General features: G+C 42.5%; 1 protein-coding gene across 3 annotated transcripts in view; it reads left to right on the top strand.

The window, feature by feature from the left end:
• The window catches only part of NDC1 (NDC1 transmembrane nucleoporin), a 64,019-nt gene extending 47,817 nt beyond the window's left edge, over positions 1-16,202 (top strand). The window contains exons 17-18 of one of the 3 annotated variants that reach the window (XM_075556402.1): positions 10,360-10,520; positions 13,743-16,202. In XM_075556402.1, coding sequence (XP_075412517.1) covers positions 10,360-10,520; positions 13,743-13,806 — 225 coding nt within the window. In that variant the 3' untranslated portion in view covers positions 13,807-16,202. Of the gene's footprint in view, positions 1-10,359; positions 10,521-11,099; positions 13,667-13,742 lie in introns of those variants that run through there. The other 2 variants (XM_075556421.1, XM_075556411.1) reach the window with 2 other exon arrangements.
• Positions 16,203-16,460: the final 258 nt, after the last annotated feature.

The raw sequence follows: 16,460 nt of genomic DNA, 5'->3' as shown, positions 1-16,460 counted from the left end.
ATATAATTATGAAAATAACTTATATTTGAGATAATAGCCATGTGTTTTTATGGATACATTCGTAAGATCCCGCCATGAGCGTAGTGTTAATGGTCATTTTGAAGTAGCGATTAGCATGAGTGGTAGTACAAGACGTCTGCCATCCAGTATGAAAGTAGTGTCGTGGGAACTGCTGATGCTTCTGTGAACTACTGCCAGGGTTCATGATGGGAAGAAAATGGTAACATTTAACCAAAGACTAATGAAGATAAACATACTTTTTACCCAGAGTTGATGGGATTGGTGTAAACCTTTGTTCTAATAGGACCCTCTCATGTTCTTGTTCCTGTCTGCTCTCTGTGTGATCTTACCAATAGTTCCAGTTGTTGCTCATGGTTCTTGTCTTTCGCCTCTTTGCTCGCTGCATGTTACCTTGTTCCCACACCCACTTAGACATTAAAGTTTGCCATTTCACTCTTTTGTGAATTCCCTCGACACTCTTGTCTCCATGTTCTTCAGCTACCCAGATCCACCACCCACATTTTCTCTTTCCTATCCCTCCGGCCTCAGCTTTACTTGCGGCCCTTAGCACTCCTGCCCTGCGTCACTCCAGGGCCCTCTGCCCCAGGGCCATCATATGAGCATCCTTGTGCTCGGACTCCGGCTACTCTCTATTCTTTGCTCTTGTTTCCTTAATCTTCCTTTGCATATGATGGTTTTTATACTGTGTCCCAGAGCCTATTTTTCTGTTCTCTTTTGGTCTGGCTGCTTGGTAATTACCATTTCAACACTTTGCTATGCTATATTTTAATTTCTCTTACTTTCTCTTCTAGTAGTCAGAGGAAGTTGGAACCTTGTCTCATCTCTGTATTCCCAGCATCTAATAATGATAGCTAGCAAGTAAATGGCAGGCACTCATGATGTACCATATAAACTCATGTATAAGCACATTTTTTGTGCTGAAAAACGGGTTCGGCTTATACATGGGTCAGTGGTACCCCAGCGAGGTGTAACATCTCGCTGGGGCTCCCGAGGAATAGGACAAGCACCTGTCATCTCGCGGGTGATTGCTGTTTCTATTGTTCATTCAAAGCCCCGCTGACACTGCAGGGCTTTGAATGTTTGTTTACTCACATCTAACCAATCAGAGCCGTCTTATGACGTGGATCTTTGAATAAGCCTTTTAAAGACCATGTGCGAAGGATGTGGCATGAATGGATGTCATCTGGTCAAGCCCGACTAACAAAAGGAGGAAATCTCATGAAGCCTGACATAGAGTTAATAGCAAAGTGGGTTCGAGATGCATGGGAAGACATCACAGAAGACACGGTGCGACGTGCCTTCCAGAAATGTAGTCTTAGCAATGCTATGGATGGCGGTGAAGACTGCGCTTTGTATGAAAATGGAGGCAGTGATGGCGATGTTGGCGATCTCAGTGAGGACACCGTCTGTGATGACCTCACACCAGCTGAAGCTCTGCATTGGGATACGGATGATGATGAGGAATCCAGTTTTGAAGGATTTTAACTCTTTACATTTTAGCTTGGTTGCTGATTGAGCTCAGGGAATAGTACTCTTAAGGTATCATTGTTGACACCTTATTGCTTTTGTTGAACCTATTTTCCACTTACTGTGCTGGTTTACTAATGTTAAATGACTTGTTGTCCTTTTGTTTATGTTTTTAATTTAAAATAATAGTCTCACTTTTTAGTAATTTTATTTTCATTTGTTTTGATTATTGAAACTCACCAATAGTTTCTGCATTTCCCACCCTAGGCTTATACTCGAGTCAATCAGTTTTTCTGGTTTCCCAGGTAATAATTAGGTGCCTCGGCTTATACTCGGGTCGGCTTTTATTCGAGTATATGCGGTATTTTTTTTTGAGTGAAGGTTGGATTGCATCATGGCTGATGCTGGAGAGGGACAGCATGGCAGTCTTGGTGCCGTGGGTAGATGGCCATGATCCCACATCACCCTTCTTCCATATCGGGGCATGGATGCAATATCACCCATGGACGCGGGTTTGCCCTTGATTTCTTATTTTGTCCAGAAGAGATATTTGACTTTTGCTAAGAAGTTCTACATACTTCTGTAATGTAAGGCAATTGTACAGTAAGGGTTGCTAGGCGTTACTAAGAAATTGTTCTCTTTCCTTTCGGAATCAATGAAATCAGCTATGGTACTGACTCAGTAAAGGCAAAGTGTCCAAGGAAAAGGAGGGGAGTGTCTGACACTGGGAGCATTTTGAGGGTGAGTGCGGGATGTGCTGGAGCACGGGTGCCCACAGTGGGCCAAGCGTCTGCGAGAGCATATTTACTGTCACAGGTGCAGAAGGACAGGCACTCATTGCGGTTAACTGAATGAGGAATGGATGTGTAGCATATTCTCAGCCCCTTTCCAGAGAGATTATATGCTGTTGGGGTTCATTGAAAAGCATTCCAACTGAAAGCATTGCTGGTACTTTTTGTTATTACTGGTTCCTCTGCTGGATGGAGAACCTGTCTCTTTTGGAAGCTCATGTCATGTCTTTTTGTGCGTGTCCTTAGAGAGGGTGCTTATGTACAAAAGATGGGTGACCATAATAGTAGAGTACAGTGTAACATTTTCACAATGACTTCTCTGAAAGGGCATTAGCACCTTGATGTAGCTCAGCTTTATATAATGTTAATATTTGCCTTATCATCTAAATGTCAAATTCTGATAGCCTCGGATTAGAAAAGTTGACTTTTATGTTACTCAAAAATCTCACTCAACTTCCTGCCTCTAAATCACAGCCGCCCTCTAGGGCAGAGTAGAATTGCCCTTGTAGGTTTCGAAACTGTAACTCTCCACAGGAGTAAAAAATGTTCCCTTCAGAGCGGCTGGTGGCTTCAAAGGGATGACCTGGCAGGTGGCAGCCCGACGTGTAACCACTCACTCACACACACCTAGTCAGTAGTTACAGAGCAGGTATCCAAATGGGAAGAGACAGGCCCGGTTCCTGCTCTCCAGAACTTGCAGACTGAAACTTACCGGGACAGTGTACAGAAATGTGAAGTGATCGTAGAACATGTAGCAGGTGATTCTGAGTTAGTCTGTTCAAGCCCTTTCCCCATTTTTTTAAGTTACTGTGTGTGAAAAAAAAGTATATATATATCAAAATGTTTGCCAAAATTATGTCATTCATTTTTAACTTAAACTTAATTAAAAGGAAGCTTTATTTTAATACTGTAAAAGAATAACTAGTTTTACTTACTATAAATAACAGTTCTCTAACCCTTTTACTTTAAACTCTGGGATGTGTTTCAGAATTCAGAGTTGTTTGTTTTTTAATGTAGTATACCTCTCCTATATGATATAGCGTTCCTATTAGTATCTGAGGTGGAATTACCTTAATACATTTTCCCAGTGAAATACCTGAGTATTCATTATTACGAAGGGATATTAGTAAGGATCATGGAATTGTTAAAGACACTGTGAGGGCCAAACTGAAGGGTCCCTTCTTGCTCTTGCCCTTCTCCCGCAATGAGGAGCAGCCTTGGTGGGGAGGGGTTTACAGTGCCCAGCTGCCAACCGCAGGTCAGTGGCTGGAGTCCACCAGCCACTCCACAGGAGAAGGATGATGCTGCTCGTCTCCCATACAGATCAGTAGTCTTGAAAACCTTACATTGCTTCGCTGTGTGTCTTAATCAACTTGATGGCTTTGGGTTTGGTAAGCTAAAATCAAGCCAGGTAGGTAAGATCAGTTTCAGACCTTGATTAATGGTATCTTAACTTGAGAAATAAAACAAGGGAAGCTTATAAATTCATGTAATGTGAAATGGTTATATCAGGAAATGGCTCACAGTTGTGGAATTGGACGAGTTTTAAGTCAGGCTGGAGTCAGATGTTAAGCTGGCGGTTTCCCTGGCCTGAGTAGCTATGGAGACGGAGGAACCCAAGACTGGCAGTTAAAGCTGGTGCCTATAGCGCTGACTGAGTCCAAGGTCAGGAGATGAGATGCCAGGTCACTGACAAACTCAAGGTCTGCAGATGTTTTGGCAGGCCGCTGGCTCAAGTCTAGAATAGGAGGTTAATGAGCCAGATGCAAATCCAGACCCAGCCAAAAGTAAGCAAGCTTGTCCAGTTTCCCCTAATGGTGGAGGCAGGCCACATCCCAGAGGGAAATTGAATCAGGGCTATGATCTGAGTAAGGACATTGTTCCCACTGAAATCTTCTATCCCATTACAGAGACAGTTACGTTGTGTGAGGTCAAGTCATGGGAAACTACCCTACTGGTCTCAGTTGCCAAACGACTGAGACTCCTGGCCCAGCCAAGGTGATAGAAAACCTAACTGTCACAAAGCATCTCAGGGCTTGGGCGTTCCGCACGTCTGTCTTTCAAGCCCAGTTTTCCTACTTTTTTAAGGTTTATTATGGCATCTTGGTGATTTTGCTTTTCCATGACCTTGAAACAATTGTGTTATTTGATCACCGTTGGAGTCTTTTTATCTCTACTTAACAGTTATTCCCAATTACGTTTTTAAAAAGATTATTGTGAAAACACGCATGACAAAATTGCATGCTTTAGTATGTCATCTTTCTAGAAAAGGCACAGAACCCGTCCTTATAGTTTTCTTCATTGTTTTAGCTTTCATTAAATACAGTTGAGTTTTTTTCTCCTACATTGGCAATGAGAAGCAAGTTATTAATGTGCTAAGCAGTTATTTAGACAAGTCAGAAGATGAATGCAGAGAGACAGATAATACTCGAGACAGCCCTGTGTCATAGGAATATGACGGAGTCAACATGAGCGGGCTTCAAAAAGTTTGTGGAAGTTTTCCATGAAAAATTGGAGCCCTATGAGGGTTGGAGGTACAGGGAATCCAGGGTGGATGATACCTTCAGGACCAAGGGTGTGAGGGACGATGCTGGGAGAGTGGAGGGTGAGTGGGTTGGAAAGGGGGAACTGATTACAAGGATCCACATGTGACCTCTTCCCTGGGAGAGGGACAGCAGAGAAGGGGGGAAGGGAGACTCCGGATAGGGCAAGATATGACAAAACAACGATGTATAAATTACCAAGGGCATATGAGGGAGGGGGGAAGGGGGAGGGAGGAGGGAAAAAAAAAGAGGACCTGATGCAAGGGGCTTAAGTGGAGAGCAAATGCCTTGAGAATGATTGGGGCAGGGAATGTATGGATGTGCTTTATACAATTGATGTATGTATATGTATGGATTGTGGTAAGAGTTGTATGAGTCCCTAATAAAATGTAAAAGAAGAAAAGAAAAAAAAAAGAACTCTAATAAGAGCAGCAATAAAATCAAAATATGTATCACAAGAAAAAAAAAAAAAGAAAAATTGGAGCCCCCTAGTATATTATATTTAGATTTTCTAGTAGACTTATATTTTTTAACAACTTAAACATGAACTTAACTACAGTGCATATTTTACTGACCTTGTCTTTGGTACTTAGTAGCTACCCCTTGGGCTGTAATCCGCATGGTTGGCAGTTTGAAACCACCAGCACCTCCTAGGGAGAAAGATTGGGTTTTCTATTCCCCTTAACAGTTACTATCAGAAACCCACAGGGGGTCACTGTGAGTCAGCATTATTTGATGGCAGTGAGTTTGAGTTTTGAGTATATTGATCAGGAGCCCTGGAGGTGTAGTGGTTATGCATTAGGCTGCTACCTGCAAGGTCAGCAGTTCCAAACCACCAACCACTTGGAAACGCCCAGGGACAGTTCAGTTTTTCTTTCCTTCTTAAAACATTCAATAAATCCATTTATTGGGGGCTCTTACAGCTCATGATAATCCATTCATCAGTTGTATCAAGCATATTTGTAAATATGTTGCCATTTAAAAAAATCATTTTATTGGGGGCCCGTCCAACTCTTTTTTTTCCCCAACTCTTATCACAATCCATACTATATACATCCATTGTGTCAAGCACATTTGTACATTTGTTGCCCTCATCATTCTCAAAACATTTTCTTTATACTTGAGCCCTTGGTATCAGCTCCTCATTTTTTCCACTCCCTCACGAACCCTTGATAATTTATAAATTAGTACTATTTTGTCATGTCTTACTTTGTCTGGTGTCTTCCTTCACCCATGTTTCTGTTGTCTGTCCTCCAGGGAGGGGGTTATATGTAGATCATTGTGATCGGTTCCCCTTTTCTCCCCCACCTTCCCCTTCTCCTGATATTGCTACTCTCGTTATTGGTCCTGAGGAGTTTATCTGTCCTGGATTCCCTGTGTTTCCAGCGCCTATCTGGTCTAGCCAGATTTGTAAGGTAGAGCTGGGGTCATGATAGTTCGGGTGTGGGGGGAAGCATTAAAGAACTAGAAGAAAGTTGTGTGTTTCATGGGTGCTGTACTGCACCCTGATTGGTTTGTCTCTTCCTCGTGACCCTTCTGTAAAGGATGTCCAGTTGCCGACAGATTGGCTTTGTGTCTCCATGCCATCACCATTTCCAAACATTTTTTTTTTCTACTTGTGCCCTTGGTATCAGCTTCTCTTTTTTCCCCACCCTCCCCCACCCTCCTCCTCTCAGCATGTGATTCATTCATTTTGGTAAAGCACACATAACAGTAGTCTTACTTTTAATGCACCAAGATTTATTGCATTCAGTTCTTAAGTGGATAAATGCTGAAGGGAGATGTTTATATGAGGTGTGTTGAAGGAAATAGATGCTTTCAAAGTGAAAAAGTCACTGGATCATTGCAATTTTTGTTTGCAAATCTAAGGATGGAAATGTTGTACCATTATAGTGTAAAAAAATAGATGTGTTCTTCAACTCAGGTTATATGCTATCAAAGTTTTCAAAATAATGCATCTACTGAAGCAAATTAAAAGAACTAGAGATATTAACTGCTAAAATAGAACCTATTAAAGATGTATTTTCAGTGTGAAATCAGTTTTTGCAGGATGGATATGTTCACAATTTATGCATGGTAGTTGATGACCAGCTAATTTCATTCAAGGAACATTGCCCATTTTGGGTATATGTAGCTTCAAAACCTGGAAAAACATGGAGTGAAAATAGTTTTTTTTAAATGTTTATATTTTTATTTAAATTTTTATAAAGTTATTTTACACAATCCTGTTTTGAATTTTTTTCATAAAATGATTTAGAACTCAAAAAGTCATCCATTGGACCCAGATGGTAAATGCAGATGACTGCTTTTTCTTGGTATGCTGAGAATTAATCAGTGTTTTTAAGAAAATTGGAAAAGTGTAATAACTTTCCCACTACAAGTCAGTGTTTTCTATTAATGCTTAAACATTTCACTGACTACTATCTCCCGTAATGCTTGAAGTTATCTCCAATCTGCCTCAGATCTGGGAAATCCTCGTGTTTGTTGTTGAAAGGGTCAGCAGTTGAATTTGAAGTTGACTTGATGCATCAAGTCCCGTTTCTTCCCTGAGACGTTACTCAGTCATAGTAAAGGGACTTGTAAGAAGACGCAAACCTATAATTAGGCGAGGAGACAACAGTAACACATTTTCAGAGTTAGAAAACAGATGTTGGAGATAGCGAACTTAGCCGATTCCAGAGGTGAATCTCCAATTGGCAGTGAGAAACGCACCAGTTAGTCATGTCTGGACCCAAGAGCAGAGAGATGGGTGTGTAGAAAAGGAAGGGCCCTGAGCTATAGCTGACAACCTGGGGCTTGTCTGTTGCCATGAGTCGGGTCAGACATGCCGCCACTGATTGCTCCTCCCATGGCACTGTGCCTCCGTGCTGGGTTCAATCGTGTGTTGCGGTGGCCACACACGACTCCTAGACAGAACTCTCCATTGTGAGCATTTATTATGGTGTTAACACGTCACCCTGAGGGTACAGTCATTAATTAGTCAATAGCCAGTAGCCAAGTTTCTTTCTCTCATACTCAGCTTCTTGACTTCTGCCTCTGTGGGCCAGGAAACCCACCTGTCACTCTGTCTCACAGTCACATGGTCTCGGCACTACTCTGCTCTGTCTCATGGTTTCTTTGCCTCCTCCTCTGTTCTCAGCCTGGATCCTTTGCTCTGTCCATGGTTTCTGTGCTGCACTCTAGTTCTGCTGGTCTCAGCCTCCTCCACCTCAGTAACTCTGGAAGATGAACTCACTGACATCAAGCCAGTTCCAACTGAGAGAGACTGTAGGTTAGGTCAGAACTACCCCTGTGGGTTTCTGGGACTGTAACTCTTTTGAGTAGAAAACCTCATCTTTCTCCCTTGGAGTGGTTGGTGGTTTTGAACTGCGGACCTTGTGGTTAGTAGTCACTACACCATCAGGGTTCCTTATCAACTGTGCTTTATTTATTATTTTTCTTCCAATAGTCCTGGGAGTTTTCTGCTTCTGAGAAAGCTCTTACGGAGGAATGGCTTTGATGGAGATGTGATTTCTGTCTTTCAGCAGACCATGGTCCCAGGGAAACGTGGGGTGTGACTCGGCTCCTACCCTCTATCTGCCATTGCGTTGATGCCGACTCCTAGCGAGCCTGTAGGGCAGGGTAAAACTGCCCCTGTGAGTTTCTGAGACTGTAACTCTTGGCAGGAGTAGAAAGTCCCAGCTTTTTTCTTCATGCCCTCTACTAAGACTTAATTTCACTTTAACCCTGCCCATTAGCATAGCAGAGCGCTCTCCACAATGGGATTCTAGCCACTGACAATGTGGCCAGAATTGATAATGGATCACATTGGGTACGAGGACTAGAAGGGCCACATTAATTGACTACAGCTCAGGTATAAAGGAGGATGGGGGGTGGGGTGCTTATGGAGACACATTGACACCCTGGCTGCCACAAGGGACTGGAGAATAGGAATGATTGTGAGGATGACACAGGACCTGGCGCTGTTTGGTTTTATTGTGCAGAGTTGCTGTGGGTCAGAATTGGCAACAGGTACAAAATGACGTTTGTGTTAAGATCCACTTTAAAATCAATTAGATCTTTTAACTTCTCTGAGTAACTGCTCCCCACAGGCACATAGACACATTCACTAAACCCGCAGAAGTCGAGACTTGTCTGGAAAGGGCTGAACACAGGGTCTGTGGCCCGGGACAGTCCACACCCAGTTGTGGGTGCTACATTGAAAACATGGGCATGTTAAATGAGCTCAGAGGTGCCCCCGCCCCTCCCTCCACACTCCAGATAGAGCACTAGGATCTAGGTCCCACTAGACCGGATCTCTGGACACTCTTCTAATCAAGCATCTCCCCTGAAGTACCCGTGGGTCACCTCTGCGGAGGCCTGTCGTCAGGAATCTCTAGCCATGCACTTGGAGATTTTGGCCAACGCCTCTCAGGCCCTGTGCTCTGTCATGAGCTTAGCACCACCAGGTTTCTGAGGAATACCGCAAAGTAGCAAAGATGAAAAAACAACAAACTATCATCAAAACCCTCAGAAACAAGGAAACGGCATCCTTAAAACAGAAATAGGATGCTAAGATCAAAGGAACATTCAGATGACATAAAAGCACTCTTAAAATTAGCAGAAATCATTTTAACCTTGTTTGCCATTCTGTGGTAGTTGTATGCATAGCTCCAGTGTTTATACTGTTGTTTCTTAATGGTCAGTTTAGATAGTATCTTGCCATAAAGTGTCAACACATGCCATCTTTCTTTATCTTCATGTCTCGATACAGTTTATCACTTGCAAAATAGATCACTTATCTTTGCTCTATAAAAGATACAGAAAGTTCTTTTTGGAAAGAGTTTCCATAAAGGTCATGGAAAAATGCATTGAAAAGATAATAGAAGTTTTTCCACAAACTTTTAAAAGTTCTTTTCATATGTTTAAATCTGTTTTTCTTGTTCCGTCAACTATAAATAGGATCAGTTTCACTTCTTAGCTAGCCTACTTTGTCTCCTTGCCTGCTTTGGTCATGCATGTTTTAGTTTCTAGACTCAAAAAGATAAGTTCATTTATCATATATCTGTATGTAAACCCTGACGTTTTGCATTTGAGTAAGTGAGTCTCACTCACAGTCGGCCCTCTCTCACTGCGTCGTGGGCCGAGCAGGGGCTCACAGTCGGCCCTCTCTCACTGCGTCGTGGGCCAAGCAGGGGCTCACAGTCAGGGCCCTCTCGCACTGCGTCATGGGCCGAGCAGGGGCTCTGTGTTCCACTCCCAGCGTTGCATTTTCACAGCTGTTGCGTGACAGTCTCCTCTAGAGAGCAGGTCTGGACGCCGACTGTCCCGACCACTGCTGGCTAGCTGAACGCCGTCTCTCTGACACTGTCAGCACAAGAAGAAAGATTTTACTTCATACCTATTTTAAAAACCAGTGTGTGTTTTATATACTTAATACACACAGGATATATGTGTTATATGTAGTACCCATAATAATGATTATATACATAATTACATCCTTAATCTTTGTGCCTAAATTGGCCTCCTTGCCTCCCGTGTTTCCTCTCTTGGACTAGGCAGTTGACAAGTGCTTCAAGCTTCCTCATGTGTCCAGCAAACCGCCTCGGACCTCAGGAAGCCCTGTGGACACTTCTTACAAGACGTTAAGATTTGCATTCCGAGCGTCGCTGAAAACGGCCATCTATCGAATAACGACTACTTTTGGCGAGCATTTGAAGTAAGTTTTCCTCTTTTGGTCTCTGATAGTAGTCCACTTTCAGGAGATCCCAGGAAATAGATCTGAGAATTACAAAGACTCCCATGTGGAAAGGGTTTGATTGGTGAGAGGGGATCTTTATGATTCCCACTGTGAATTCACAGCTTGGATTTAGACATAATCATTTGTTAGTGTGTGTGTATATATATAAAATCAATATACATCAATACATTGTATATGTTATGTATATTTATGTATTATAACACCCTAAGAAAAGCGGGAGGGAGTACCTTTCTAGGGGAAGATTGCAGAATGTTCTGTCATTGAATCGTGGTAGCAGAGGCGGCCACACGTGAGTGCTGGGCGCTTTGTGAAGCATGCTGGGAAGGCCCTGACCAAGCATAGCACTTTCAGAAGCCTAACTAGAGAGAAAACCAGGAAAGCCAATGCTGTGTGCCGTTCGTTTCAACGGTGTTCTGTGCTTCCGTAAAATCATCTAGCTAGTAGGAGAAGGGACACTAGTGTCTTAATAATGTTGATCATAATTACAGATGAACTGAGGAGCTGACAGATGAGTCTAGTTCTTGTTTCTGTCTGCAGTCCAGCAGTGGAGGACTTCTGGAGACCACTTGCTTTGAGAAGCAGCAGTGTCGAGAGCATCTCCTTGGCTCTGGGCAGCAGCAAACATTCATGGAGTGCTTTGACTCTGTGGGACCACTGTCCTTAAGAGGCTTATCGTTAAAACCCAGTATTTATTGAGTGCCTTCTAGAGCAGCACTGAGCAGTATGCTTGCCATGTATAGCCATTTAAATTTAAATGAATTAGAGTGAAATAATATTAAAAATATACTTTGTCAGTTTCAGTAGCCGTATTTCAAGTGCGCAGTAGGCACATGAACCTAGGGGCTACCAAATTGGACAGCACACCACAGAGTCGGCAGTCTGAAGCACGCATGCTCACTGAGCAGTATCAATGGGTAACAGACAAAGTGCCACTTCCAACACTATCTGATATTGGATAGGAAATGTAAAGCAAATTCCCTGCCCTCAAGTTGAGTCCAACTCATGGTGACCCTACAGGACTGGGGACCATTGGCCCTTTGGGCCTCCAGGGTGTGACTCTGTCCTCGGGAGTAGCTGGTGCATTCAAACTACCGACCTGAGGTTAGCAGCCCAACCTGCCACCACTCTGCCAACTGGGCTCCTTGGGTGGTCTAGAGACGGTCACTGTGCTACTGTGGAAACTGAGGTCAGAGAGGTTAGGAACTTGCCTAACAGCACAATCTCGCGAGTGGGAGAACAGAAACTTGAAATAGGGTCGTCCTTGCTCTTAAAAATCTGCCTTCTTTTCTCCCGCAATGGTAGCCAGCTTCTAAGAAGTTCAGTGTGGCCCCAGCGAGTGCTCAGAAAACACCCACTGTGAGCGTAGAGAGTGGAAGAGAGGCTACGTTGATAATACATCGAAACCAAGAGAAATGGCTGCTAGTCTGCCGTAGTCGCTCATTTGTGAGAAGAGCCGTAATTGACATTTTATTACCTTAAAATCGATGAGGTTACTAGAAACTACTTTGTGCAAATGTAGGATAAGTGTTCTGATTGAGAAAATGTTACATTTGGAGTTAAAATATCTGATTTTTGTGAGGTTATGTCATTGACGCTCAGTGACTAAAGCAGATTGTCTAAAAATGTTGAATAACTTGGCCTGAACTTATGTGTCTCGTAAGTTGTAGAAGTAGAATTCAGACCCAAATCTGTCTGACCCTCCCATCCTCTTTATTGGGCCTACACTGTCATCCAGTAGGCCGAGTTGTCTCCCTAGCTGCTGACCCTGTCCCTTCTGCTACCCTTTATTTTCCTGTGAAAGCGAGTTATTACTAACCAGGCTTTGTTTCACTAGGTGTTAGAGGAGATAAAATGGGATTGTACTATGTAAAACCCATTGTGCATATTATTACAACTCTTATTATTGTTGCATACTACTGCCTCTATTTACTACCCAACCCTTAACCTCCAAGAAGCAGGCTTAAGCAATTTTTTGAGAAGTGAAAATTAACACAGGATAACTATTCATTGGAAACACTCAACACCAATTTAATCTTAATTTAGGCAAATCTGATGACCTGGTTTCCCAGGCTCCCACTGATTGCAGCTAAGGTCAGGAGCACTGCGCCAGCACTGGGGCGTTAGCTCACTGCGTGCTGGCAGTGGGCAGAATCGGGGGAAGCAGCAGCCTAGCGTGTAAGCGTGCTTGGTTCCATGTCGTTGAAGACAAGCAGCCAGCCCCTCTGGCGCCTAGAGGGCACCTTTGCGCAGTGAAATACTTGAGCTGGTTCAGTGAGAGGCAGCTGTGTGGTTTCAGAAAGCAGAGGCATTTTAGGATGATTTCTAGCAAAATTTATTTTAAAAATACTTGGCACTTGAGAATAATGAGGGCAAGAAATGTACAAATGTGCTTGACACAATAGATGCATGTATGGATGGTGATAAGAGTTGTACGAGCCCCCAATAAAATGATTTTTAAAAAGTGGTGACTTTTTCAGTTATCTGGAACTTAGTTTTCCTTAATGATATCCTGCTATTCAGGAACTAGAAACCCAAACCTTTCATTGGATTCATTTTTTTCTCCAACGTTTGAAAGGAAGTTTTATCTTAGTTTCAGTATATATTTGCCCTAATTCTGTCAAGGTAATAATGTATTTTTGTGGGGACGTGAGGGTAGAGAGAGAGAACTCAATTTCCCCATCCAAGACATAACTTATGTTCAAAAGGAAACGTAAATCTAAACCACCAAATGGTTACCTTTGAAACGATTAGTGGAATCTATTGTGTTTTAACCAAACATTTTAGTTTAAAGGATTTTATATTAAAGGCAATTCAAATACTCCACAAGTCAAAGATAATGTTGGGATCTGGTTTAAATAAAATAATAAAATCCAGAAATCCTGGTGCAAGAGCTGGGACTCTGCACAGCAGGTCCCCGAGTGGAGCAGGTTAAAGGCAGTGCCTTCTCTTGTCAGTCTTCATTTTCTTTGGTCTCTAGAAGGTAGAGACAGGCTGTTACTGAATGCAAGCCCTCATTAGATTAAGGAGGGTTTTCATCTTGCTTTTGTCAGAAGTACCAACCAAGTGAAAATTTCTATTCATTTTTAATTGTTTTGAAAAATATTGACTCTGTGCGCTTTGGCTCACTTAATATGCTTAATGTAAAATAAAGCTTATGCTTTGAATTTGTGTTTCATTTAGTGCTGTGCAAGCATCTGCAGAACATCAGAAAAGACTTCAACAGTTCTTGGAGTTCAAAGAGTAGTAAAGTAATATAAACTGTGTTCATTACCCTGCTGATACAACTACAGATGGGACAGTAAATGTTCGGCATTCTTGGATCAGAAGAAAATGGACTAATTAGATGCTTCCTTTGTCGTGGTGGTTGCTTTGAAAGCTATACTTTAATGGGAGAAATCATGGAAAGAAATTCTCAGCGGAATAACCAAAAACTGCCTTTTCTGTACCAGTTGCTTTGTGTGTGTGTGTCGTATAATAAAGTCTTTATTTGGTTTTACAGAAGCATCTATGTCAGTAGAAATGTCTCTAGCTCATATAACTTAGTAACATTTTTGTAGAATGTACTTTTGAGAGGAATCAAGTCAATTGGAAGGGTAAAATATTCATCTTGATGTCGTCTTCCTAATCATTCTACAAGTTTTGCTCACTCCAAACACAAGCACATACACTGTTTTTAGAATAGTTTCTATTTACTGAAGGATAAAATGGTAACCGTGGAGGAAAATTCAGAGAAAAAAATACTGTCTGAAGGACATACTTTGTTAATCTGTTAGGTTGTGTTTTTGTTTCCAGGGACAAATTAAATTTGCATGATTGTCCAAAAAAAAAAAAAAATAGGAAAAAGGTCTCAGTTTACAGATGCTAACTCCATAGAAAGGAATGTGGAAAAATTCAGTTCTTAAGTTACAGGATGAAACGTGCACATTTGGTTTCGAAAAACAATAGACCAACATCTAGAATTTATTTTGTGTCATGCTAGCAAACGTTGAGTGTATGGATATTTTCCTGACTAGGTTTGCTTTTTTATTCTAGAACAAACCATTAAGTGATTGCAGAGTTTTCCAAGTGAGCAAACGGTTTGGAAGAAAAGCCAGGAAACGTTTCCTTTTCCCCCCTCAACTCATCCTCTTCATTAGACCAAGTTAGTTTGCACAGCTTGTCTGGCTTTACAGAGGGAGCAGCCTCGGCTGTGTTAACTGGCTAATTAAAATATATTAGGAAAATCTTTACAGCCAGAAACAGCTTAGTCATGAAACAGCAAGTGAAACCAAACGTCAGAGGGATTGCTGTGCTGGGAGCGTGGTCTGTGTCCAAAATGTGAGTGAGGTGCTTTGATAATTTATTACATCGACTTCTTTGCAGATGAAAGATTAGCAATCCTACTAGCAGCTATTCATTGGACTAGCTTTAGGCTGAAACGCTCCCTTGTAATTCTTTTCTTATTTTTTCTCCCTTGTGCCCTCAATTTTTTCTTTCAAAGTCAGTCGAGTATTGCATGTGGATCTTTAATGTGGTCTCTATGTCTACCATTTGTCCGATGCCTTGATGTTATATCTTCAGAATAGAGTACTATGGCTCCAGGCCCTTTTGCCAAGCCTTTCAGGTGTCTTTACCAGACTCTTTCCCAGTTGTCAAGTGGGTGGTTTTGTGTTTTTTTTTGAGGCTATTACTTGTGTCTGAAGTTGAGTTGATCTCTTTTTTGAATGTGAAAGTTGAATCTCAAATGTTGTATAGTCTCTTACAAATGGCCAGAAATGCAGGACAAGTGGACCGATAACTGTTGTATTCCATGTTTTAAAGCCACCAAGCTTTTTAATATTCCCTTTTCTCTGCTGCTCCTGGCGAGGCATTTTAGGAGACAAAGAGCCTGAGCCCTCTGTTTCCGGAGCGAGAATTTGTGGTATTTAACCCATTGGATCCCTGAGGCTGGAAACGGGCTCACTTGGACTTCCTTGGACACAGCTGTCTGGTGGTTCAGATGGGTTCCCACACGTTTGGGACAAAGGATGTTGGGTGAACAATGGGAATGTTTCTGAGGTGTTCGTCCCTTTGTATTTTTTCTTTAGGAGAATGTGCCGTGGACAAAGTAGAGGCCATATCATCCCTGCCTTGTGGGGCTTTAGAAAATGCTTCCTCAAATGCACATTGCATTTCGTAGGCGAGGGGCGGGGCTTTCCCCATTGTGCGTTGATCATCTGTACACACTCTTGGGTTAGTGGATGGCTCAGTCACTTGTTTTGAAAGGGAACTCCTTCTGGATGGAAGAGGTCTTAGGGAGGCCAGGACTAGAGAAACCTTTCCTTTGGTGTGAGAGCCTGCTGATGCTGTCATGTTGGCCAGCAGGTAGAGGCAGTCCTTAAAGCCTCCTCTGGCTGTCAGAATGAAGCATGATTGCATCTGCCCTTGTCGTGTTTGCCTGGCCCTCGTGGGAGGTCTAAGCAAGTCCATTGAACTGCCCTTCGGAGAACTGGGCAGCCCCCGAGCAACCACCCCCACCCCCACCCCCCGTGCTCAGCTGCTAGAACATAGATGGGCAACAACTTGTTATTTGCTGGATTGGTTTCTTGGTAATTGTTTTGTGTGTCTTCCTGTAAATATTTATGGAAATCTGTATCTTTTTGTAGCCTCAATAAATTTTGGGGTAGCAAAATAAAGTGACAAGAATGCAATGACTATTTGAAATATGTGTCTCCAGGGTCAATTTGATCTGGGGAGAGTGTGTCCACGTGTGTTTCCTTACACATTTTAATTCAATCTCAGAGCCTTGGCTTATGAAACCTAAAATGGTAAAGCCGCCTTGGGAAGTCAGCTCTGCTCTTGGCTGAAATATGCTGGTCGGTGATCTGTGTTTGAAGGAGCCGAGTTCAAACAGTTTCCTCCAGTGTCTTTCTACCAGAT

The sequence above is a fragment of the Tenrec ecaudatus genome, chromosome 1, assembly GCF_050624435.1.
Source record: "Tenrec ecaudatus isolate mTenEca1 chromosome 1, mTenEca1.hap1, whole genome shotgun sequence".
In the NCBI taxonomy this organism is placed as follows: domain Eukaryota; kingdom Metazoa; phylum Chordata; class Mammalia; order Afrosoricida; family Tenrecidae; genus Tenrec; species Tenrec ecaudatus.
Note: the sequence above shows the minus strand (reverse complement) of the source record. Positions and strands in the feature narration are given on the sequence as shown.